Source organism: Humulus lupulus, chromosome 9 (assembly GCF_963169125.1).
Source record: "Humulus lupulus chromosome 9, drHumLupu1.1, whole genome shotgun sequence".
Classification (NCBI taxonomy): Eukaryota; Viridiplantae; Streptophyta; class Magnoliopsida; order Rosales; family Cannabaceae; genus Humulus; species Humulus lupulus.
This window is the reverse complement of record NC_084801.1, coordinates 1,825,959-1,851,102: the sequence shown is the minus strand read 5'-3', so window position 1 is coordinate 1,851,102 and position 25,144 is coordinate 1,825,959. Positions and strand designations below refer to the sequence as shown.

The window sequence follows — 25,144 nt, the reverse complement described above, 5'->3', positions numbered from 1 at the left end:
ATTAGTATTATTCATTAAAATGTTTGAATAATAAATGTTATAAACAAATAAATAAAAAAAATTGGAAGACCAGAAGTAAAAGGTGGGGTTGGAACTACTTGGATTGGAGGTAGCGTTTGAGTGTACAATATGTTATTGAAAACAACCTATTATACATATATATATAATAATTTTCATTACTCCTTAATTATTATGTCATTCTTGAAAATGAAATAATATACTTTCTCTATAAAATATTTTTTTTCATTATCTGTTTAGATCTTGTGATTTGATAAATTACTTTTTGACCATATGTTTTATAAAATAGTTCAAATAGAACTCTAAACTCGATTTTAGTCAAAATTTTCTTAACTGAAATCACAAAAATTCACAAAACTAACAATTCAAAACAAAAATAAAACCATTAAGCTTAAAAATTGTGTTGTTATATTCAATTTTTTTCATCAAAATTGAGCTTAGGAATCTATTTGAACCATCTTATAAAATATAAAGTCTAAAAATAAATTTTTTAAATTGCAGGGTCCAAACAAATAATCAGAAAAAATATATGGTCTAAGAAAATATAAACCCTATAAAGAAATCAGTGTACCTAACTTAACTTTTTGCAAGTGATTAAATAAAATGTGTTTTTGTTTTGGTCTTGTTGACTCAATATATATTATAGTTAATTAAGAAATTAGTATGGTTTGAATTTGTTATTAATTAAGAAGTATATGTATAATTACTATTATTTGTAATAGTAAAAAGTAATAAAAAAGAGAATATTAATAACCAAATAATAAGTTGAAGCCAAAGACAAGGATAAGGAATTGTCAACCTCGATCGAACATAATACATATGTAATAGTAATACATCCACCTCAAACTTTCTGGCTTTTTTTGTCTCTATGTTTAGGAACATTTATGGGGGATTAAAATATATATATGGGGTTTTGGAGGAATAAAACTATATATATATGCTTTTATTCAAACTTAAACCTTTGACTTATCACTTATATATAAAAAATAAAATAAAAAATAAAAAAACTCACCATCAAACTACTCATCATGCCCCTTTTAAATTGTGTGTACTCAAACTACATGTCGTTTTTGTTGAATAGAATAATTAAAATAAAAACGACATCTTTTTCTCTCTGTTAAGGAGTTAGTTAATAGTTAGTTTAGCTCTGTTAATTGTATTCTTGTATTGCTGTTATAGGTTGTTACTCAACAACCTCCCGTGTTATCAAAGGCTAATTCTTGTTAGCCTTACTGTGTATAAATACTCTGTAATTTTCTTTTCAGTTTAATGAGAATTACAATTCATTTTCTTTCAAAGTCTTTTACTTAATATGGTATCAGATCCCTTTCTTTTGTGAGCTATGGAGCAAACTTCAGGTGCTGTCAATGGTGAATCTCTTCGTCCAAATTCGTCCAATTCTTTCCCCAATCTTCTTCCCAAACCCTCTCCCGTTACTTTTTCTCATTCACTCTCAGTACAACTTGATGAACACAATTATCTACCTTGGAAACATCAAGTTTTTGCTGCCATTAAAGGCAGTCGACTACAACGATTTCTTGATCCTCTTCTTACACCGTCGATGTATCTCTCCGACGAAGACCGTCTAGCACAACGTATCAATCCCGACTATGATGATTGGGACCAGCAAGATAGCATTCTAGTGTCCTGGCTTCTCTCTTCGATGACTGAAAAAATCCTAACCAGAATGGTCGGATGCAACACTGCTGCTCAGATCTGGCGAACTCTGCAAGAACATTTCACAGCTCTCAATCGTGCCAATATCGGTCAGTATAAAACCTTGCTGCGCAATACCCGTATGAAGGGCTCCTTGGGTGATTATCTTCTCAAAATCAAGAGTCTTGTTGACACTCTTGCCTCCATCGGACACACTTTGACTGCGCAAGATCACATTGAGGCGATTTTCAATGGTCTATCACGTGATTACGAAGTGTTCATCACCTCCGTCAATACAAGAACCGATGCTTATACAGTTGCTGAAATTGAAGCTCTTCTCATGGCTCAAGAAGTTCGGTTGGAAAAAGGGTCCCAAGAATTGGACATCAAGAATGAAGCTAATCTAGCTAGACTACCCCCTACCTATCGTGGCAATCCCTACAGTGGTCCCTCGGTTAGCTCTCCACGTGTCTCGTACAACCCATCCGCGGCTTCTCCCCCTAGTTTTGGCCCATATCCTTCACGACCTGCTCCACCTGCTACATCACGTGGTCAATACAGTGGTCCCAAACCTGGAATGGCTTCAACAGGACGTGCCCAATTCAATCCTTGGGGTCAAAAAACCCCAATGTCAGCTGTGTAATAAATTGGGCCATACTGTAAAGCAGTGCTTTTATCGATTTGACAAATCTTTTACTGGTCCTGAATGCTTTCAGCAATTTTCTGGTAGTGCTAACATAGCTGAAATGCAGGCTCTTTACGCTTCCCCTGACACTGTTGCAGACCCAAGCTGGTACCCTGATTCAGGCGCCACAAATCACCTCACACCAGATGCCTCTAATATCCATAACAGTCTGGAATATAATGGTGAACAGAAAATTTACATGGGAAACGGTACAGGTTTGCCTATCCACCAAATTGGTCATTCTTTTTTTCAATCCCCCATTCATTCTAAACAGCTCATTCTAAACAATCTACTTCATGTCCCTAACATAACAAAAAATCTTCTTAGTGTTTCTCAATTTTCTCTGGATAATAACGTTTTCTTTGAATTTCATCCCTTTCAATGTTTTGTCAAAGATCAGGAAACTTTGAAGACTTTACTTGTTGGGAATCTTGATCATGGCCTATACAAGTTCGATCCACTCCAGCTTGGCTCTCTTTCCTCTCTTCAACACAATAACGCCTCTCTCTCTTCACTGAGTGTCAATGATCAGCCTACGCCACAATGTAACAATCTTGTTTTGTCCAAACAGTCAAAAGACTTTATTCTCTGGCATAACAGGCTTGGTCATCCTGCTGCCAAAATAGTCAAGTTCACTTTACAAGCTTGTAATATTGATATTCCTATTAATAAAAATAACACAATTTTTCCTGATCTATGTTCTGCTTGTTGTTTGGGTAAAGTTCATAAGCTTCCTTTTTCTACATCTACTACTACATATACTGAACCACTTCAACTATTGCACTCTGATTTGTGGGGTCCTGCCCCTCATACCTCCTCTAGTGGTTATAAATACTATATCAGTTTCATAGATGCATTCTCTAGGCATACCTGGATTTACATGCTTAAAACAAAAAATGAAGCTCTCCCTACCTTCACCAGTTTTAAAGCACAAGTAGAGTTGCAACTTGGATTCAAAATCAAAGCCATTCAGTCAGATTGGGGTGGGGAATATCGTTCATTTACAAACCTTTTGAGCCAATATGGGATAGTTCATAAAATAAGCTGTCCTCACACCCATGAACAAAATGGTGTGGCTGAGCGTAAGCACAGACATATCATTGAGAGTGCCCTTACACTATTAGCTCAAGCCTCTCTTCCCCTTAAGTATTGGGATGAAGCTTGTAGAACAGCTGTATTTCTCATAAATAGAATGCCTACTGCTCAACTCAATTACTCTTCCCCACTTGAGATGTTATTCCATACTAAACCCGACTATAAGTCTCTTAGAGTATTTGGTTGCTTGTGTTATCCAAACTTAAGACCATATAATAGATTCAAACTACAATACAGGTCTCAACCATGTGTGTTTCTTGGTTATAGCCTTTCTCACAAAGGCTATAAATGTCTTGCAAAGGACGGTAGGCTCTATATTTCCAGGGACGTTTTATTTGATGAACATATTTTCCCTTATTCAGATGCTGCAAGTCAAACAAATTCTCATGTTTCTCCTCCTGCTTCTCTCCCTTCCGCTGCTCCTCCCATTCTCCAACAAGTTTCACAGTCTTTTGCTCCACATGCTCCTCCACTCGATCTAGTCCCTTCCTCTCGGATAGTCTCTCCACAGTCCATTCCCTCATGCTCTCATCCTGTCCCACCCGTTGCCTCTCCTCCTTTCTCTCCTCTAGAAATTTCATCTCTTCCTCCCATCTCTCCTGCACCCTCTGATATGGCAAACACTACTGTACCATCTTCTCATAATCAATTTTCTGATATTTCTAATATACAGACTACTTTTACCACTGGTGTTGATGTGTTACAGGTACCACCTTTGACTTCTACTGCTCCTACCAACAGTCATGCAATGCAAACAAGAGCAAAGTCTGGGATTCGCAAGCCTAAGGTTCTCACTGCCTCTCTTGCACCTTCATCTGTTAAGGAAGCTTTAAAGGTTTCTCATTGGTTTGATGCTATGCAATCTGAGAATGATGCTCTGAAGAAGAATGACACATGGACATTGGTTGATCTCCCTGAAAATCGATCTCCCATTGGATGCAAATGGGTATTTCGGGTCAAAGAACATCCTGATGGTTCGGTTTCAAGATACAAAGCAAGATTGGTGGCAAAGGGATATCACCAACAGGCTGGGTTTGATTTTAATGAGACCTTTAGTCCAGTGGTTAAGCCCCTCACTATCAGAGTTATTCTTACACTTGCTCTTACAAAAGGGTGGAAAATAAGGCAGCTAGATTTTGATAATGATTTCTTAAATGGGAATTTGCATGAAGAAATTTATATGGTTCAACCACCTGGATTCATTGACAGTGAGTTTCCTAACAGGGTGTGCAAGCTCAACAAAGCTCTGTATGGACTCAAACAAGCTCCACGGGCTTGGTTTGAAAAACTGTCTAATGCTCTATCTTCTTTTGGTTTTGTCTCAGCCAAAACAGATCATTCTCTATTTGTTAGGGCTCAACCCGACAGCTGCATTTATGTACTGGTGTATGTGGATGACATTTTGGTCATAGGCAGCAATGATAATGATGTTTCAGCTCTTATCTCTCAGTTAAGCACTACCTTTTCTTTAAAGGATCTCGGCATTGTCACATACTTTTTAGGAATCCAAGTTCTCAATACACCAGATGGAGTTCTTCTTTCTCAGAAGAAATACTTACAAGATCTTGTCTGTAAAGCACAACTTCAGGGGGCCAAGACTCAAAGCACACCAATGAATGGTGGTCTTCGTTTGTCTAACTTTGGTAGTGATCCAGTTGAAGATGCCACTATGTACCGTTCACTTGTGGGAGCCTTACAATATGCAACAATAACCAGGCCTGACATCACCTTTAGTGTTAATAAGGTTTGTCAATTTATGCACAATCCCTTACAGTCTCACTGGGTGGCTGTTAAGCGTATCATTCGATATCTTGCAGGAACTTTAGACTATGGCCTTCACCTTAAACCAGTCTCCACCTTCAATCTCACAGCTTTTTGTGATGCTGACTGGGCCTCGGACTCTGATGACAGGAGGTCTACAACTGGTTTCTGTATCTTCTTAGGTGAAAATCTCATAGCCTGGAAATCCAAAAAGCAAAGCACCATCTTTAGGTCCTCAACAGAAGCAGAATTTCGCAATCTTACTGATGTTGTTTCGGAAGTTACTTGGATTCAATCTTTGTTGAGTGAGCTGCACTTCAAGTCAACTAGTGTTCCTTGCATCTGGTGTGATAATCTCAGTTCAGTTCAGCTTGCGGAAAATCCCATTCTTCATGCTCGTACAAAACATATAGAGATAGATCTCTATTTTGTCAGAGACAAGGTGCTTTCAAAACAAATACACGTTCAACATGTTCCTGCTTCAGGTCAATTAGCAGATTGCCTTACCAAACCAATTTCTAACTCCAGATTTGCAATTCTTAGAGACAAACTGTCTGTGGCTTCTCACCCCACTCAGTTTGAGGGGGCCTGTTAAGGAGTTAGTTAATAGTTAGTTTAGCTCTGTTAATTGTATTCTGTTATTGCTGTTATAGGTTGTTACTCAACAACCTTCCCTGTTATCAAAGGCTAATTCTTGTTAGCCTTACTGTGTATAAATACTCTGTAATTTTCTTTTCAGTTTAATGAGAATTACAATTCATTTTCTTTCAAAGTCTTTTACTTAATACTCTCCAACAACTCTCTTTTCTAGCTATTATTGTTTTCAAGAATCTTGAGCCCTAGTAACCGTTTTAACGGTCTCTTCAGCCATATGTGGTATTCAAGAGAGTTTTTTAGAGTGCAATATTAAGAAGAGTGAAAGTGTACGGTTCTTTTTTGACTTTGTAGTTTCTACGTAAGTGATTTTCGGATGTAGTGTCACGCTGCACTGATATTGATGTCGTTTTATTATAGAGTAATTTATGGTAATATTGAAATAATTTAGAAATAACATTATATTGATATTGGTATTCACAATTATACAAATTGTATTTATATATGTTATCCCCATTTCCTGGAAGGGCTTTGGGCCTTCGCCCTGGCCCGCGGTCAGTGGACCGACTCGGCATTCAGGCCTGGCCCAGGAACTCCAGATTGGGCCCGTTTGGAAGGGTCCGGGATGTCCTTCTGGGTTCATCTTCAGCTTGGAATGTCCCGGGGATGTCTGGGGCGCCCGGAGCGTCGCAGCGCCCGGAGCGTCGCGGCTTACGCGTCCCCGTCCCGGAGCCCGGAATGATCCGGGCCCGAGGTAAATGTAGCAGGCCAAAGGTAAATGGACCTGGATCGCCTCCTCCCCAGTTGAAGGGCCAGGCGCCCAGGATCCTGAGACCGCCTCAGTTCGCGTGGGCATTGTCTCCCCACTTTTCGCCTGCAGAAAAGGCAGCATTGGGATTGTCCACTGATGTGTCAGGACTGCGCAGCCAAGTACCCTGACCGGTCTTGTCTCCTGAATCAGCCTCGTGACTCGAAGTGATCAGAGCCCAAGCGCCGTTTTGTCGGGCGAAGGGTTGTGTCTCAGGTCAACTAATTGGGCCTTAGCTGGTTTGTATTATGTGCATTGTATATCTTTTTGTATTGGGCCTTCACTAGAAAGGGCCCCTCTACACTTTCCTCTGATGGGCCTGGGTCAGATCCGGCCCAGACCCGATGACCCCCTCAGCTTATAAATATAAGCTGTAGAACAACATGAAGGAGAGGGAGAAAAAAGGGCAGAGACTCTGTCCAGATATAGTTAGAAAACTCTATTGTAAAAACTTCTTCTTGCTCTAATATATGGACTCGTGGACTAAGGCTAGTTAACGCCCCAACCACGTAAAAACCTCGTGTCGATTTCCCATTTTCATTATTGTCACTAGCAAATAGTATTCATTAATATAGTTGCCGAAAATCTCGGTTAACAATATATATAGAGGAATTCTCCTATAAGGGCTTCACTTTAAGCCCTACTAGCTGGTAGGGCTCTCAGTGTTCTCAACCCATGAATAGTTTTTGGTGCGATTTATTTTAGATTGTAATCTTGTTTTACAATATTGAAGAAGGCTCGGATTGGACTTAGAGCACAATAGAGTTTGCTTGAGGGTATCTTCTCTATCCATAAATGAAAAGGTATATATAAGATAGTGATGAGATGTTTGATAAGCGAACCAATTACACAATCATGAACTAAAGAATGTAGGGTGGCTTTCAAATAAAATAGGGTTGATTTGATATTTTGGCTATCTATCTAATATATTATCATGTATCTTTTGTCACCTACATATATATATCTCTAAAAAAATAGAGAAAAAGTGTAATATATAGCTCACTCTATTTTAGTTATTTTTTAACTCTAGCTACAATAAGTACTATACTCTATATGTAGAGAATTTCATCCTCCAAAACAATTTTAATTATTTTACTAATCATTTTATTTTCCTCTTTCTCATTCCTACTTCTTTTAATTATCTTTTGGAAACATTAAGGTTGGAGATATTTTTCCCATTTTATTTAAAAAAATACCAAATCATTTTATATTTACACATATTATTGAACTGTAAATAAAATGGCAGACTAATGTATCCCCATCATTATTGATTTCTGGTCCAATTTTACTCAACCATAGTTATAATGTATCACCTCACCATCATCATTATTGTTGACAAAAAATCCAAAATTATACTTGAATTCTCTAGTATTTTTATTTCTTTTGTTACTTATGTTGCTATATATTTTTCTGCCTAGCAATTTATTTTCCTAGTTTCTATTAAATATATAATATTCTGTGTGAAATTATTGTTTCTTCTCAGTACATAAAGGTTATTTTGTAATTAGTATAAGATTTCTTCAACATCTTTGGCGTGGAGGTTATGAAGACCAAAATTAGCCAAAGTTACACGTCTCTAATATTTTGGATTAGAAATAAATACACAGCATAATAATAATAATAATAATAATAATAATAATAATTTTTCATGTTCCGACCTCATAAACATTATTGTCAAGGAGTTCCAATTGCAGATTTTACTGTCATCATTAGGATTTTTAGGACTTTTCAGTTTAATAATTGGAAGCATTCTGGATTGTTTTTGTGTTGTGAATGAAAATTAACTTTGTATTTGCTTTAAAATTTAGTTAAGACACATTAAAGAGTCCAAAAAATGTGTATTACTTGCTATGATTCTAAAATAACTTTTGAATTTCTTTTTACTTGGTTCATCAAAAAACAACCCCATTTGACTAAAACGTATATTATAATTTCCTAAATATGATAACTTAGGCAAGATTGAACAACTTTCTTATGTTATAAATTATCTGGTTTTATCTCAAAATATAAAAAATAAAAAGATTTATATTTTTTTTTATCCTATATATCATAATTATTTGTTTGGACTTTGTGTTTTAAAAAATTCATTTTTAGATCCTATATTTTTTAAAATGACTCAAATAAACCTATAAACTCAATTTTGATGAAGAAAAAATTGAATATAACAATACAATTTTTAAACAGTATGATTTTATTTTTGTTCTGAATTGTTAGATTGGTAAATTATTTGCAATTTCACTTGAAAAAACTTTAACAAAAATCCGATTTAGAATTCCATTTGAACCATTTTACAAAAGAGAGTCCAAAAAATAATTTATCATAACAGAAAATGATAATGAGACAAAACACAAATCCAAAAAAGTATAAACCCATACAAAAATAAACCAGGCACAACAGGTGGTATTTCATAACAAAGGAAAACATCCCATGAGAAAAGGGAAGTCAGCTTTCATTTTGTCTTATAAATTAAATATTGCTGAATTAGGGGCAGTAAAAAATAAATATAAAATAGACTTGTAAGTCACTTTCTTGGGCCTAACCAAGATGAATCTGAGTGTAGTTTTCTTTCACGACTGTTACTAAATCACCACTTAAATAATATATATATAACCAAACCCCCTTGTAGCACCATAGACAGATACATATATGTATATGTTATACAATCACATGAATGCTTTCAAGTCACTGTCAAAATAGTATAAAGTACCTCTAAATCTAAAGGATCAATACCATTTTAGTCTTACTTTCTTTTGAACACTTCTTTGAGAAGAAAAGCAAACATTGAAATCTACTTGCTGAGGAACAGAATAGATGGTAAATTTTAAAAATAAATAAGCTCATCTAGAATTGAAAACTACAGCTATCACCACATTACATTATTCAATGACATAATTGGGAGCTACGGCTAATATTCTGTCATTTCTGGACGATGGCCGACCTTCACCATCTGCTGCTGCTTGCCCACCGTCGTCCAACACTATCAAATGGCCTTCTCTTCGAATCAAACTCTGAATTAACAACAGTTGTTTAGTATTGGCTATCAACTCGCTACCAACTACAACTACTACTGCTAACTACTTGAACACAAACATATTTATTACCTCTATAATGGCTTTGAGTTTCGAAACTTCGCTTGCTGCCTCTTCCATCGAGCTGTAGTTGTTCTTCTCATTCTGTTGATTCACATACCACTGAATCAAATCCTTCTGCCTCATTCCAGCCAGTCCAGTTCCTGCAAACAAAAACAATTACGCTTTATAACATCCATCATCATCATCATCAAAGATTTACTGCAATTTTGAGAAACCAAAATCAAAGCCTTCACAAGCTATATTAATATATCAACTAAAGTACATGGCTGACCTTCTATCCTAACAGTTTCTTCATGTTGCCTAAGGCGCATAACAAGGGCATGAGTCACCCTTTGAAAATATTCATCGCTTATCACGAGTTTCTTTGCTTGTGGTTTTTGGGCAGAACCTCCTCCATTTTCTGCACCACAAACACAGTACGGTTAGTGTTTGCACAAGGCAAGAAAAAGATGTATAATATTTAGTGTAAAACTTACCATTGTCGGTAGGAGCTGGATCAGGGGCAGCATTATTACTTGGTTGCTCATCGCCTTCACCAGCATTGTTATTTTCATTTCCATCATCACCATTATCAGGATTTACTTCATCAAACTCAGATAGATCTATCTCACTAGATTCCACACTGTAAGGTAATATAAAACACATTATGGTCAAAAGAAACAGAAAGTGACTTGTAGAGAAACAAAATGACAGAGAACTATATTATTCTTACCTGATTATGGATGTTTTCAGCAATCTCACTGCTAAACGGACATGGCGAGCAAATATCTACATATATATAAACAAAATAAAAAACAGTAAGTCTCAACGCAGAAATTTGTTAATTTCAAGGAACTGACATACTGAATTTCATTTCAATGCACCTGAGTTTCCAAATGACTTCTAGCAATGGCCTCTGAAAGTCTGATCAATGCCTCGAGTTGCCTAACAGTCATGCGATAAGCAACTCGACTCCCAGGAGCTGTATCACCTCTACGAAGAGTTACATAGGACTCCACCAACAACTTTCTGGCTTCTGTACTCAGCTGCAGGGGAGAAACAAAAAGAAAACAGATATTTCAAAATAAGAAGAGAAAGTGGGAAAACAAAAGACGGGGTAAAAAGCTCATAAAGCAAACCTTTGGTTTCAGAGTTTTTGCATATCCAATGTAACGCTTCAGTTGTGCAGTAGTAAATGTAGGAGACAGAGCTTCTTCACGCTTCTGATGTACCCTCACTATGTGGTGGGCAATGTGGTAATCTGTTTGATCGTCTGGGTCATCAATCATTACATATACTAGATCAAACCTTGAAAGAATAGCAGGAGGAAGAGCAACATTATACTGCAAAAAAGAAGAAGAAATCACATAAGAAGTGAATATAATATCCAGAAGCTCCAACTTTAGCAAGTTCATACTACTGCTTAATATAAGTTCAGAATCTATGGCTATCAAAAGTTACATAAAGACAAAAGAAACTTGTTAGTCTCTGTCAATGAAAAAATGAAAATTTTAAAAAGATTTAAGAGAAGTTGCATGATAGAAATAACAATAAATGGATTGCTTTTACCTTAAGTGGTTTAGATTTATCGTAACGCCCCCCTGTGGGGTTGGCAGCTGCGAGAATTGATGTTCGAGCATTCAGTGTTGCTTGTATTCCTGCTTTTGTAATGCTTATAGTTTGTTGTTCCATGGCTTCATGAATGGCAACCTTCAAAGTCAATTCATTCATCAGATTTCCTACATAGCTCCAGACAACAATTTTCATTGCAGGGTTCAAAAAGAGTAATAGAGGATATACCTGATCTCTGACATCCATCTTATCGAATTCATCGATGCAACATATGCCATTGTCAGCGAGCATCAGTGCACCAGCCTGGAACACAAAATAAATGATAATCAAGACTATAAAAGCAAGGACAGAAATGCAAAGGATTATCAGATGAATCGAAGAAATCAACATGCAAATATTCATTGGCTATTTCATGTGTTCAGATTATCTATCAATAAAGTTACAGTTATGTCACAAATTTACTGTGTAAATTCCTATTGGATCATCCAATGGAAGAGTACGTGATAAGATTCCACATAGTTGGAAAATTTCTGCTGAGATCTTGAGCCTCACAATGAAGATTGAACTGTAAAGAAAGCAGGAAATTTAAGGATTTTGCAAAGATACCTCTATACAGAATTCACCAGTTTCGGGCTCTTTGGCAACTGTCGCAGTTAACCCAGCAGCTGAGGAAGATTTTCCAGATGTGTAAACAGATCTTGGAACTATTCCCGAAGTATACCTGACATATAATAGACAAGTTATATAGGATTCAATCTGTACAACTGTGAATGAGACGAGGAGAAACATAAGATTCACATACTTAAGAAACTGAGACTTTGCACAACTAGGATCTCCAACAATGCAAACATTAATATCTCCTCTTAAGTTGATTCCTTCATGGGTGACCTTGTGGACACCACTCATTAGCATAAGCAGGATTGCTCGCTTAATGTCTTGGTGACCAAAGACAGTTGGGGCAACACTATCAACAAGCTTATTGAAAAAATCAGGGATGTTCCTCATTCTTTGAACTTCATCCAACTCTTCAGGCTGCAAAATTAATGATTGACAACCAAAATATGGAATTAAATAATAGACCCCCAAATACATAACACTTACTCTAGAAGAAATTAAACAAACTAAGTTAGATGTTAATTTTGAAACTATAGATTATTGTTCTGTTAAGTTAGTTTGTAGCTGATCCCAAGTCTATACATGTGGTCCATCTTGAGAAAAGAAGGGTATTCGGGTAATCTGTTGGTTTGTTTCGAGACGAACATTAAAGGAAAAGGCAAACTATGTTAAGCATAGAGAAATAATACGAGCACAAGGAAACATGCATGTATAAACCTTTACTGTTCTCATTACTAGCCGATGACAATAAGAAGCAAATAAACCATCTTGAAATTAAAAATAAGGAAACTTTATTTCCACCGTTGGAAAGTCTTATAGGAAACATGACAAGCATTAAGTACTCTAACAAGTATCAATAACTTTGCCTGAAAAATAAAATTCTGTTGACAAATGCATAAGGTGAATATGCAGTTGATAGCTCCAAAGTGTTTGCTAATCCAATCTGCCAATTTTATGTATAATTGGCAGTGGGAAAGGATAATGAACCAAAATGATTAGAGAGAGAACCAAGGCAATTTTGAAAAGGTTTCATAAACAAGCACTATAATTCTTTACTTTAAAGGCTTAGTGATGCTTACTAATTAATTGAAGATGGTACAACATCAATGAATAATAAGATGAGTTATAATAACTACATTCGAGGAAAAAGTCTTTACTTAGTATGGAAAGCGCATCAAGAACTTACCGTGAATTGCTGGGTGTCATCTTCATCAGCATCCTTCTTTCTATTCCTTATGTCATTATCCCTTCTTCCATCAGAAATCTAAACAATAAGAATAAAAATATGAGGAACAGTTATAAATAGAAGGTCGTAGAATGATAACTACGACATTTTCACTGTAGAAAACCAATCAATAACCAACCTGAACTGAATTGGCAATAAATGCAAGGCTGTAAGAGAGATCTCTGACGCCTAATGCTCGAAGGCCCCTCACACCTTCTTGTCCAGCTGATGAATCCTTGCGAGAAGAAGCTTCTCGGCGGCATTCTGCTCTCTCTCCAGGTGAGGCCAATGCCATAATGTCTGGTATCACAACAACAGTACCAGTGAAGACAACCCTGCAAATACATATTGGATGAAACAGTAAATACTCCTAGATTATTAGCATTTAAACAGAATAAAACTATTCCGGGATGTTGATCAATTTGACGAGACTTGGGAGAGCAAAATTGTAAAATCTTACGTGTCTCCTGCCCTTGCCTTTTCCACGATCTCATGGCGGATAATAACATCCAATGATCTAGGAAGGGAACCTGCAGGAATCTCCTTGGAAGTTTCCTGCATCCGTACCCTCTGCCAGTCTGCAAATTTGCTCTCTTGCCTAAGTAACGCCCACTTTGTTCTATTAGCACAGGTTGCATTCATGCATATTGTAGGCTGCGACCCCCAAAAGAAAAAGAAATCATTAACGAAAATTCTTGTCAAATAAAAATTAAAAGAAGAAAAAGAAAAGTGCACAAAAGCAGAAGAATTTGAATACTAATGTGGATTAAAAGATAAACACCTCAGTGTACTTAAATTGCTGTTCAACATTTTTAATGACTCCTCCGCATTCCAAACACTTGAAAGTCCCCTGAAGAAGCTCCGGTCGAACCTCACTTGTCCGAGTTACCACTCCCGACACAGATACTAGTTTACCAATTTCTGCGGTCGTTAGCTCCCTCAACCTGTAAATGATTGGATTAGAAACCTCAATAGCTTTTGCTCGATCAAAAAAGAAAGAAAGGCAGCTACCCATTACTAAAAGAATGACTCAGTATCGAACACTAAATTGGAGAGCAATGTAACCGGGAACCAAATAGAATAAAAGAATAATTTTTCAAAAAGCAAAAGGGGGGAAATAAAATTTGGACAAATTTTGTCTGTATTTAAAACGAATTGGGTTACTAAAAAATCTGCACCTTGTATGGAGAGCAATGGACAAATAGCTAATATAATTCAGTGTGTTGAATGAGAAACAAACCTCTTGGCGACGGGGAGGTTGAAGAAGGCAAGGTTGATATCCTTGTTAGGGTTGTCATCGGAGATGAAGGTGGGCCTAAGGTCCATGACGAATCTCTTGCAAGCGTTCTTCAAGTAGGGTTCGAATCTGAGGTACTCATCGGAGATGGCCTTCTGGAGAAGATTGCTGAAAGACATGACATGGGAGAAGTCGACAAACATGGTGTTCGACTCGTTGGCTCTCATGACTTCGATCTCAGTTTCGTAGTACAACTCGCCAGAAATCTTAAAGCTGTTCGTTTGAATTGATAGGAGTATGAGAAAAATCGAAAGAAAGAGAAAGACGAAAATGAAAAGAGAAAAGGGTAAGAAGAAGAAGAAGAAGAAGTACCTCTTGAGAAAATCCAGAAAGCTGGTCTCGACACGGACAGCCTTCTCGTCCTCCATGAATCCACCGCTTCCGAAAGCCTCCATAGCTACGGATCGTCGTTGAGTGTGTGAGGTTGAGCTCTGAACTTTGAGGGTTTCAGTTTGAGTTTCAGAGAAATGAGTAAAGAGATTCAATCTATTCTCCTTCTAGGCGGCAAAGATAACACCTTTTCCCGCCAAAACCAGTCCTTGTGGGCCTCGTCTCCCGCCAAACTTTTTCTGGGCCTTTCATGGCCCATGGGCTAAAACAAGAAGGCCCACTTGCAGGGCCTTTCACATTTTTCGAAAATTTAAGGATAATTTTCGCTATTTTCTTTTTCAAAAATAAACTAACTTTTCAAGTTAATTCTCATGGATACGCAGAATTTGTACATACATATCATAATTAATTTAAATTATTGACTAATTAGAATTATTGTATGTAATATCAACATATTCGGCAAAATAGTCTCTTTCATTTCATTTTTTTATGTGTGACATTAGAAAACACAAAATTTATGTAGAGGAGGTTACACTTACAACCATTTTTTTTTTTCCCTATGAAGTGGTTAAATTAAACAATAAAAAATAAAAAAAGTTGTTTACGTTACAGTAAAAACGCCCCATTTAAGATAAATGAGAATCGCATGGCTCACAAGGAGGACACGTGGCGAAGACCCACATAGCCAGAAAGGGGAAAAGGTGACACTTGGCGTAGAGTGTTGTCATCGCAAATGGCAATAAATGTAAAAGCAAATGGCTTTGGTTTGGTGAGCTGTGGTTGTGAACTGTGACTGTGTAAGAGTAGAAATAAGAAACCATTACCAAACAAAACCATGTATAAACCTTTGGTTATGAACCAGTCAAAGTAGCCGTTTCAAAATCCTTTTGGTTTTCTTTTTCCTTTTTTTTTGTATAATCCCAATTAGGGCAGCACCTCCTTCTGCCAACCACCATCCCTATCAGCATTAAGTACCCTTTTCTTAAAATGTGTTCTTAATAGATATTTTGATATCTGCTCTTTTCTAAAATCAATTAATGAAATACCATGTTTGATAAATTTGACTCTTTTTCATTATACATGAAAGTAGTAACACAATTGGACTCATTGCATAATTGATCCTACTCCCACTTCAAAATCACATGTATATATAAATATACTTTAATTTTTTTCACACAAGGTCCTCTCTTCTCTAGCCAAAATTCTCCATAGAAAAACCAAATAGGCCAAAATATGAGTAACCTTCCCTTGTTGTGGCTTGCTTTTCCTTGCCCCCACATATAACTTCATCACTTTCTCTCTTTCTCTCTTTAGTACATAAGTTATTATATCTCACTCACAATACAACACAATAAGCACAACAAACACTCTCCTCTTCTTCTTCTTCTTCTTCTTCTTGTTCCTTTAATGGTGATGGAAAATAACAACATCATCATCACTACAACTCCATCCCAAAACCCCAACCAAGACCAACAAAGAATCAATAACACTAACACTAACACTAACAATGATGGTGATGGTGATAAGAGAAGTGGTGGTGGTGGTGGTAGGGTGGTGATGAACAAGGCCACATATGTGCCACTCTTGGTGATAAATTTCCTGTTTCTGTTTGTGGGTTCGGTCTCATCAAGCTTGCTGTCGAAGTACTACTTCAACCACAATGGAAAATCCATATGGGTCTCCACATGGGTCCAATGCGCCGGCTTCCCACTCCTCCTCCTCCCCATTTTCCTACCCTATCACCTCTTCAAATCCACGGCGAGAAAACCCTTCACCCACTTCACCCCAAGCCTCCTCCTCCTCTCCCTCCTCATCGGCCTCCTCCTCGGCCTCAACAACCTCCTCTTCTCCTACGGCAACTCCTTCCTCCCCGTCTCCACCTCCGCCCTCCTCCTCTCCTCCCAGCTCGCCTTCACCCTCGTCCTCTCCGTCCTCATCGTCAAGCAAAAGATCACATTCTCCAATCTCAACTGCGTCATCCTCTTAGTCACCAGCTCAGTCCTCCTGGCACTCGGCTCCAACCACGACAAGCCCAAAAACCTAACCCGCTCCAACTACTTCGTCGGGTTCTTCTGCACCATCGGCGCCGGACTCCTCTTCGCCCTCTACCTCCCGGTCATGGAGAGAATCTACCGCAAGGTCTACTGCTACGCCATGGTTATGGAAATGCAGCTCGTTATGGAGCTGGCGGCAACCGCCCTCGCCACCGCCGGGATGGCCGGCAGGGGTGGCTTCGAGGAGATGGTAGCGGAGAGCCGACCCGGACCCGTCGGGTTCGACAAGGGAGCGACGGCGTATTGGTTGACGGTGGGGTTTAACGTGGTGACGTGGCAGCTTTGTTTCATGGGGACGGCGGGGATGGTGTTTCTGACGTCGTCTTTGACCGGCGGGATTTGCATGACGGCGCTGATGACGATGAATGTGATCGGTGGTGTGGTGGTTTACGGCGATGAGTTCGGCGGAACCAAGGCTGTCTCCGCCGTGCTCAGTGTTTGGGGGTTCTGCTCTTACGTGTATGGTATGTATATCAATATGAAACATCAACAAACGTTAATTTCATCGAACACCAACGATAGTACTAATCATCATCAACAACAACAACAAAACCAATCTGTGGAAATGGTTGCAATGTTAAATGTAGATGATCGTGTTTGAAGAATTCGATCTTGTTATATTATGATAATAAAATATATCATGATATATAAGAGAATAGTAAGTGTATGTATAATGTGTTTTATTATTAATGATTATATTAATTAATTTCTAGAATATTATATGGATTTAGATTATTATTAGAATATTATGTGGTGGTGTTTGGTTTGGTTGTTCAATATATGAATTCATCATATATTAATTATTATTTTAATTAAGTTTCTTTGAGTAATATGATGTGATTAACTATTAATAGTTAAAAAAAATATTTTTTTATTTAATGTTATTTTACAGAATTGGTATTTTGTTTATATGATTCCCAAACACCCATTATTATGTCCTATATATTATTATGTATATATATATATAAACTAAAGATGATTAGATTAGGGTGTCATTATCGTTTAGTCTCATCATATATAGTATTAGCTAGTAATGCATATCATATATATGCTCAATGGACGATCCATTATTATCCATGTCTACCTATCAAAGTCAATTGCCTTTTTCTTCTCTTTGGATACTAAAAAAGAAAAATTAATTAATTATAGATAATAGAGAACGAATTTTTTTTAAGTGATTTTGCGCTCTGACGTAGTTTTGATAATATTTTACAAAATACTTTATCTAAAATTCGATCAGTTACCTAAATTTTTCGACTAATTGTCTAAAATTTTTTACTGGGTGTTTGAATTTTTTGATCACCTATTCAAATTTTTGACTAACTGTCTAAATTATAAGAAGTCATTTTGTAAAGAATTATTAAAAATATAATAGACTACAAAATAACTTTAAAAAATAATTGATTTCGACAAAAGACACTTAATAATATATGACTTAATATTACCCAAAACTTATCTCTATATATATTATATATTAATAATGTATATATTCTAGAAGTTGTTGAGACGATAATGGTATATAACCAAAACTTTATTTGAATTTTGAAAAGTTTATTTGAAGAAAAAGAACAAAATAATAGATACATATAAGTTAAGGGAATCTATTTTGATTTAACAAAACAGAAATAATTATTATATAAATTAATGGGGCTTTTCTTTTATCTTCGATTGGTTTCCAAAAGTTGACTTTTAATTATTATATAATAAGATTATTTAAATTAATGAATTTGTCATTATTAACTTCTTGGATAAGAAAGAAAAAAAAAACTAGCAATAACCCCAAATAAATTATTACTAGTAGTTGTACTTTGTATAATAGTTTTTCTACATTATTATTGTTATTAATTTTTGTGCTTAGTTATATGTGAAAAAAAATGTTGTGTTATTTTTCTTATAAAAAAGAAAAGTAGGATTTTTTATTTTTATTTTTTTGCAAAAAAAGAAAAGAGAGAAAGAAAAAAGAAAAGTGTGATAAAGAAAGGCTTTATGTACTTTCGAACTTTCCTAGTTTGGACTAACCACTACCATATATATTTAAATTGATTAATACAAACTTATAAATAGATTTAGATAATATGCCTAGCTAGCTAATTATTAGCTAGGTAAAATGACAAAGTCAATTAAAAATAGTGATATTATGATAAGGCAAGCACCCAAGTGAAGAGTAATTATTTTATATGGATTATTATTAATAATAATTATTATAAATTGGAATATGCTAACTAGCTAGAACCTATCATTAACTAAAATGTGTGTGTGTGAGACTAAAATAACAAAATATAAATTATTTTATTTTTTGTATTATAGTATGTGATGATGGCATTATATAGTCAAGTTTCATAATTAATAAAGTTCTTATATATTTTTAAAGAAAAAAATATAAATTGTGGTTATTATGGTATGTAATAATTTACTAAACATTTTATAGATAATTTTGTGTATATATATATATAAATTTTTATTTTCATATAAGCATAATTTGTATATTGTAGGTTGTATATTAATTATAAAGGTAAAATGATTATATAAATTATCAAATCAATAAAGTTTTGCTTTTTGGTGTGGGATATATATATGTACATACAAAACAACAAAGAAAGTGAAAATATATCTTTATGCAAGCATGCCTCAAATATTTTAATTAATATATCTATGAATTTTATACTCTTAACTCTCAAGTCTTAAATATAACTATTTTTGCAAATTGATATTACAAAATGTATTTAAATATATTTATTTTAATAGAAGTATAGTGTGAGTGATGAACTTTTTCTTGAAATAATCATTGGTATAATATTTCCAAATAAAGCTAAATTTTAATTAATAAATTGTGATGAAATTATTGGTGATATATTGGAAATATTTTTGGCCTTTTGTGGGAGTATATATATAATATATGAGAAAGCAAAATCTTTAAGAACCATTAGTGGAAAAATATTATTCCTATATGAAATGAATTAATAATAAAATTAATTTGGAATTGAATCAAAGAGTAGTAATTAATATATATAATATGAATAGTATTAGTTGGTGATGAAAGAAAGAAAGAAGGCAGTAAAGAATTTTGTGATATGACAAAGCATGAACTTTGTCGCTCTATTGCGCAAAAAAGCTCTTCTGTCCTTTTGCCATTAATTTTCTCTTCTTTTTTTTTAATTATTTATTTATAATAACAACAAATGAGATATATTTTAAAAAAAAAAAAAAAAAAAACTTCATTTCATAATCTAGTCCCACTTTCTTTATCACTTTTTTTCTTTTATTTATATTATTATTATTATTATATTTTGTTTAATAAGTGGGAAGGGTTTTTTTTCTAGCTAATTCCATTTTTTAAGAGACCCAAGCCATCCCACACATGGTGTTCATCAAAACACTCATACTACACCATATTGCACTACAATTTGCAGTTTGGAATTCTTCGTAGTGAGATTGCGATTTGCATTTTTGTCAAATTGCAGTGTGTAATGCAGTTTGCGATTTTTAATTTTATAAATGCGTATCAAATCACTCCGCATCACATTATTATATATTTTTTCAACTTTACTACATTTAAACTTAGTGTATATATATATATATATTTATATAGTATAATATACACAATATTTATAAAAATTATTATGTTTCATAGGATGCTAACACATATTCTACTTCATCCTAGATATTCCTCCTTAATCAAAATCTTTATTTCTATATCACATTTTTTCTTTGTTATTAGTATGTTATTTTTTTTTATTTTGCTAAAAATTTATTAGTTTATTGTATATTTATTATTTGTTAAAAAACCTTTAGTTATGAGTTTTATTATGAATCTTTATTAATTATAATATTTAATTATTAAATTATTTAGCGATAGGTATAAACTGCTCACACCGCAATGCATTTTTGCGGTGTAGTTTATGCGGTTTGATGTCTATGCGGTGTGAATTGCAATTTAGAAAATTGCTCAAACCACGTACAATGCATTCTAATAAATTAGTAAAATAACTGCACCACCCGCACCACGAACACCCATACTACGCACTTGTCACACCAAGTAAAGATTATTATGTATATATTTGTTTGTATATAAATTTTGTCCTATTATATTGCCACTCTAATAATAAATCGTTCTAGAAACAATTATGTTACTTAATTGTTAAAGATTGTAATGATCCAAATATCATTATTGAAACATTGAAAACAATTAATTACTTAGTGGTGAAAGAGCACAATATATATATAGTAATAAAATAATTTTAATTTAATAGTGACGATTAATCAATTTTATTGATATATCATATCAATTCTAATAGACATTAAATACAATCTTTCTTCAAGTTGATCCCCTCCCATATGAAAAAAAAAATGGTTTGGCTCCCAATATTTAAATAAAAACTCCACTGGCTTTGTGTCTTCTATATATATATATATATATATATATGTATATCTTTCTTCTATACAATATATGTTAAAATTTGTTAAATATAATAATTAAATTATTTATATAATATTGTGCAAAATCCTTAAGAGTTTCACTTGAGTTGAAATAAAAATATGAGTTGTTATTGTAGACATCTATAATTGACTTTTGTGGGTCTAAAATGATACAATAAGATTTCTAAACTTATCCTAAAAGTTTGGAGAAATTTTGAAGTATTTAAGGGGTTTTTTTTTCTTTTTGATATCTTAGGCAATGGGACGGCAACATGTCTTAGCCTACATGGCAACATGTCGCCTGTAGCCGTTGAAAACTTTAATGGCTACGTGACATGTTGCCTCCTATATGGCGATATGTCGCCTAGAACATTAATTTAATGTGCATTTTTGCTACAAAAATGTGTGTTTAAAAGATTAATTCGCATTGGTTAAGCTTAATGACGGTACCTATACTATCACTACAATAAATTTACATATTAGGGGTGGATGAATTAGAGGCGGGCCTGAATCCGCCTCTAATAAGAGGGATATTAGTGGCGGACCCAGTAATATGCCTCTAATAAGAGGGATGTCGTCCATGTAGAAGGGGCGGTCGACGGACCTACAGCGACCACAAGTCATCGCTGTAGGAGTTTTTGAAATTCAAATTTTTAAACTTTGCAACCATCTACAACGACAACATGTCGTCATAATATCCCAGTCTAACCGAAAAAAAAAAAAAGATTCCCTACTTCGACCGACATATCGTCACTGTAGTAAAACACTACTACGACGACTGTGTTTTGTCATCGCTGTAGGTTGCTACACATACGGACGTACAACGAAGCCGTTTTGGCAACGACTTCCTGATCTACAACGACGACAAAAGTCATTGTTATAGAGTTTTTTTCTTGTAGTGTTTCTCCCCTTTCGTTATTGTTTGACTCTCTTTTTATAGAGCCGTTTATTATAGCTGCTACAAGTGTATTAATTAACCCTTAATCTTAATTTCTATGTACTATATATATATATTAATGCCAATATGTCAAAGTGTAAAACTTGAAAATTCTTCATTGAAGCAAGCAAAATTTCCAATATACATTGTGCGAGTATCTTAAATGAGAAATGTGTAGGAACATTATAAATGTCATTTATAAGAGCATATATAAAATCGTTACTAAGAAACTCATATATTTCTTACCATACTTTCTTTTTAGAGAATTGCTAAGGGTCATAGGTGGCATACTGCTATTGATGCAATCCAATATCAGGCCTCACATATTTGAATTTAATAAGTATTAGGAGATATCACTAACCAACCATAGGAAGCAACTTCATGCAGTGTTGGACACCTTAAGATGCTAAATAACAACTCTTTTTTTTACTGTCTAAATGTTCTATATCTATTTAAACTTTCATTATATATATAGGAGAATTCTCCTATAGGGGTTTCACTTTAAGCCTTACCGGTGGGGCTCTTTACTGTTCTCGACTCGTGAACAGTTTTCAGCGTGATTTTTTTTTATGACCGTGTATATTGTAGTTGTTTAGAGCATCCTACAAATTTTCATAAAATTCCAAATAGTTTACAGTGTCGAAAACTATATTCAAACATGTTGTTTTCCACGCGCATAAAAAAAATTAGTCACGCGTGCAACATGTTTGAACCTAGTTTTCGGTACTATAAACTATTCAGAATTTTCTAAAAATCGCGTTGATGCTCTAAATAGCTACAATATACACAGTCATAAAATAATCGTACCGAAAGCTGTTCAAAAGTCGAGAACACTGAGAGCCCCATCGGTAGGGCTTAAAGTGAAACTCCTATAAAAAAAATTGTCATATATATAGGGTAATTCTCTTATAGGGGCTTCACTTTAAGCCCTACCGATAAGGCTTTCACTGTTTACAACCCGTGAACAGTTTTCGGCGCGATTTTTTTATGACCATGTATATTATAGCTATTAAGAGCATCCTGCAAATTTTCAGAAAATTCCGAATAGTTTACAGTACCGAAAACTAGGTTCAAACATGTTGTTGCACGTGTGACTAATTTTTTGTATGCGCGTGGAAAACAACATGTTTGAACCTAGTTTTTCGGTAATGTAAACTATTCGAAATTTTCTGAAAATTTGCAGGTTGCTTTAAATAGCTACAATATACACGGTCATAAAAAAAAGTCGCGCCGAAAACTATTCACGGGTTGAGAAATACTGAGAGCCCTACCGATAGGGCTTAAAGTGAAGCTCCTATATATATATAAGACAATTCTTCTATAGGGGCTTCACTTTAAGCCCTATCGGTAGAGCTCTCAGTGTTTCTCAACCCCTGAATAGTTTTCGGCGCGACTTTTTTTTATGACCGTGTATATTGTAGCTATTTAGAGCATCCAGCAAATTTTCAGAAAATTTCGAATAGTTTACATTACCGAAAACTAGGTTCAAACATGTTGTTTTCTACGAGCATAAAAAAAATTAGTCACGCGTGCAACAACATGTTTGAACCTAGTTTTCGGTACTGTAAACTATTCGGAATTTTCTGAAAATTTGCAGGATGCTCTTAATAGCTACAATATACACGGTCATAAAAAAAAATCGCGCCGAAAACTGTTCACGGATTATAAACACTGAGAGCCCTACCGGTATAGCTTAAAATAAAACACCTGTAAAATAATTCTCATATTTATATATATATATATATGCAAACAAAATATAATCATATAGCTATAGCTAGCTTTTAGACACTTTTCTTTTTATTGTGGTGTGGACGTCATGCAATGTTTATAAAGTTGTGAAAGAAAGAAAAAAAGGTTGATCGATAGAGATGAATGAAATATTATTAATAACTGCTAGCTATATATAACAAGACAACACTCTAACTCCTATATATATTTAAATACTTTTATAATAAAGTTCAAAATAGGTAGGATCCTCTATATATATCCCTTTAAAGTAATCTCCTGTACTTACACCCATCGATAACCTGATAATATATAATATATAATTTATATAAATCTTTCTTAATTATCACATAAACCACCGACTAAAAACTAAAAAGTGGTTAGTAAATACTTTTGAACACTACTATAAAAATAGGCATTAATTTCAATTTTTATACATAAATTTTTTGAGAAATTCATAAAAAACAAAGTTAAAGTTTTTAATGGATTTTTAACTTTACTTTTTAGTTTGGCACTCATAGAAATTAAACTATTACTTCAGTTTTATCGAAGATAAGTAAAACAGAGCTTTTAATTATTTTCCACTGTGAGAGAGAAAAAAGTTTCACCTATTTTCCATTAATTTTTTTGCTTTCTTCTGATTTCTTCCATCATTTTTGCTAAAAAAAACTCATCTAAATCATAGAAAATTGTATATATTTAGTTTTGAGAGGAAAAAATTATTCATTTTATAATGGGTATTTACGACCATCACCCATACCAAACACATTATTTTAGGTTTTTGAATGAATTTTCAACATCCAAACACATTTTTTAGCTTTGAAATAAGTATGGATCGTTAAATATTTGTTCGTATGATTTTTATATTTTTTTGCTTATTATTTCAGATTTATTATATTTTTTATAATATATTGATAATGTATAAGTTTTTAAGGTTGATAATCTTGATTTGGAGTTATTTTTGACTATTTAAAAATTCCAAATATGTGTTTATGATAATTTTCTTTCCTAATCTGAATTTAATATTAATATATTAATAAAATTATATTTTTTTTTGTTATTTTATAATAATTACTTGGTGTATTAATCAAGTTAATATTTTATTGTTGAAAAAAAAACAATTAATATGTTGTTGTTGTAAAAAAAATCAAGTTAATATTTTGTTCAAAGAGTCATTTGTATAAATATGTTTTAATGTTTAGTTTGTATTAAATATTAAATATGTTTGGTACTAGTTGTATATAAACTCAATAATTTTAATACTTTATTTTTGCTTAAACTTTTT

The 25,144-nt window shown here is 34.3% G+C and overlaps 2 protein-coding genes across 2 annotated transcripts; one reads left to right on the top strand and one right to left on the bottom strand.

Moving 5' to 3' along the window:
- Nucleotides 1-9,177: 9,177 nt before the first annotated feature.
- Nucleotides 9,178-14,878, bottom strand: LOC133800618 (DNA replication licensing factor MCM6). The gene is made up of 17 exons (XM_062238620.1): nt 14,710-14,878; nt 14,341-14,610; nt 13,882-14,044; nt 13,561-13,754; nt 13,240-13,435; nt 13,062-13,139; nt 12,063-12,292; nt 11,867-11,981; nt 11,489-11,563; nt 11,258-11,398; nt 10,828-11,031; nt 10,573-10,734; nt 10,422-10,477; nt 10,186-10,331; nt 9,981-10,109; nt 9,719-9,849; nt 9,178-9,625 (listed from the first exon to the last, which is right to left on the bottom strand). Exons 1-17 carry the CDS (start codon nt 14,790-14,792, stop codon nt 9,494-9,496), a joined length of 2,505 nt encoding a protein of 834 aa, XP_062094604.1. The 5' UTR covers nt 14,793-14,878; the 3' UTR covers nt 9,178-9,493.
- Nucleotides 14,879-16,072: 1,194 nt separating this feature from the next.
- LOC133800616 (probable purine permease 4) lies at nt 16,073-17,612 on the top strand. Its single transcript, XM_062238619.1, has one exon. The coding sequence runs from the start codon at nt 16,135-16,137 to the stop codon at nt 17,380-17,382; it is 1,248 nt and encodes a 415-aa protein (XP_062094603.1). The 5' UTR covers nt 16,073-16,134; the 3' UTR covers nt 17,383-17,612.
- The last annotated feature ends 7,532 nt before the right edge of the window (nt 17,613-25,144 follow it).

Excerpts from the sequence above, each read along its gene's own strand:
- LOC133800618 (XM_062238620.1), bottom strand. The coding sequence starts at position 14,792 with ATGGAGGCTTTCGGAAGCGGTGGATTCATGGAGGACGAGAAGGCTGTC. Across the intron at positions 14,611-14,709 it reads TTTCTGGATTTTCTCAAGAG|CTTTAAGATTTCTGGCGAGT; the intron begins GTACTTCTTCTT and ends TCAAACGAACAG. Across the intron at positions 11,564-11,866 it reads CTGGTGAATTCTGTATAGAG|GCTGGTGCACTGATGCTCGC; the intron begins GTATCTTTGCAA and ends TTTGTGTTCCAG.
- LOC133800616 (XM_062238619.1), top strand. The coding sequence starts at position 16,135 with ATGGTGATGGAAAATAACAACATCATCATCACTACAACTCCATCCCAA.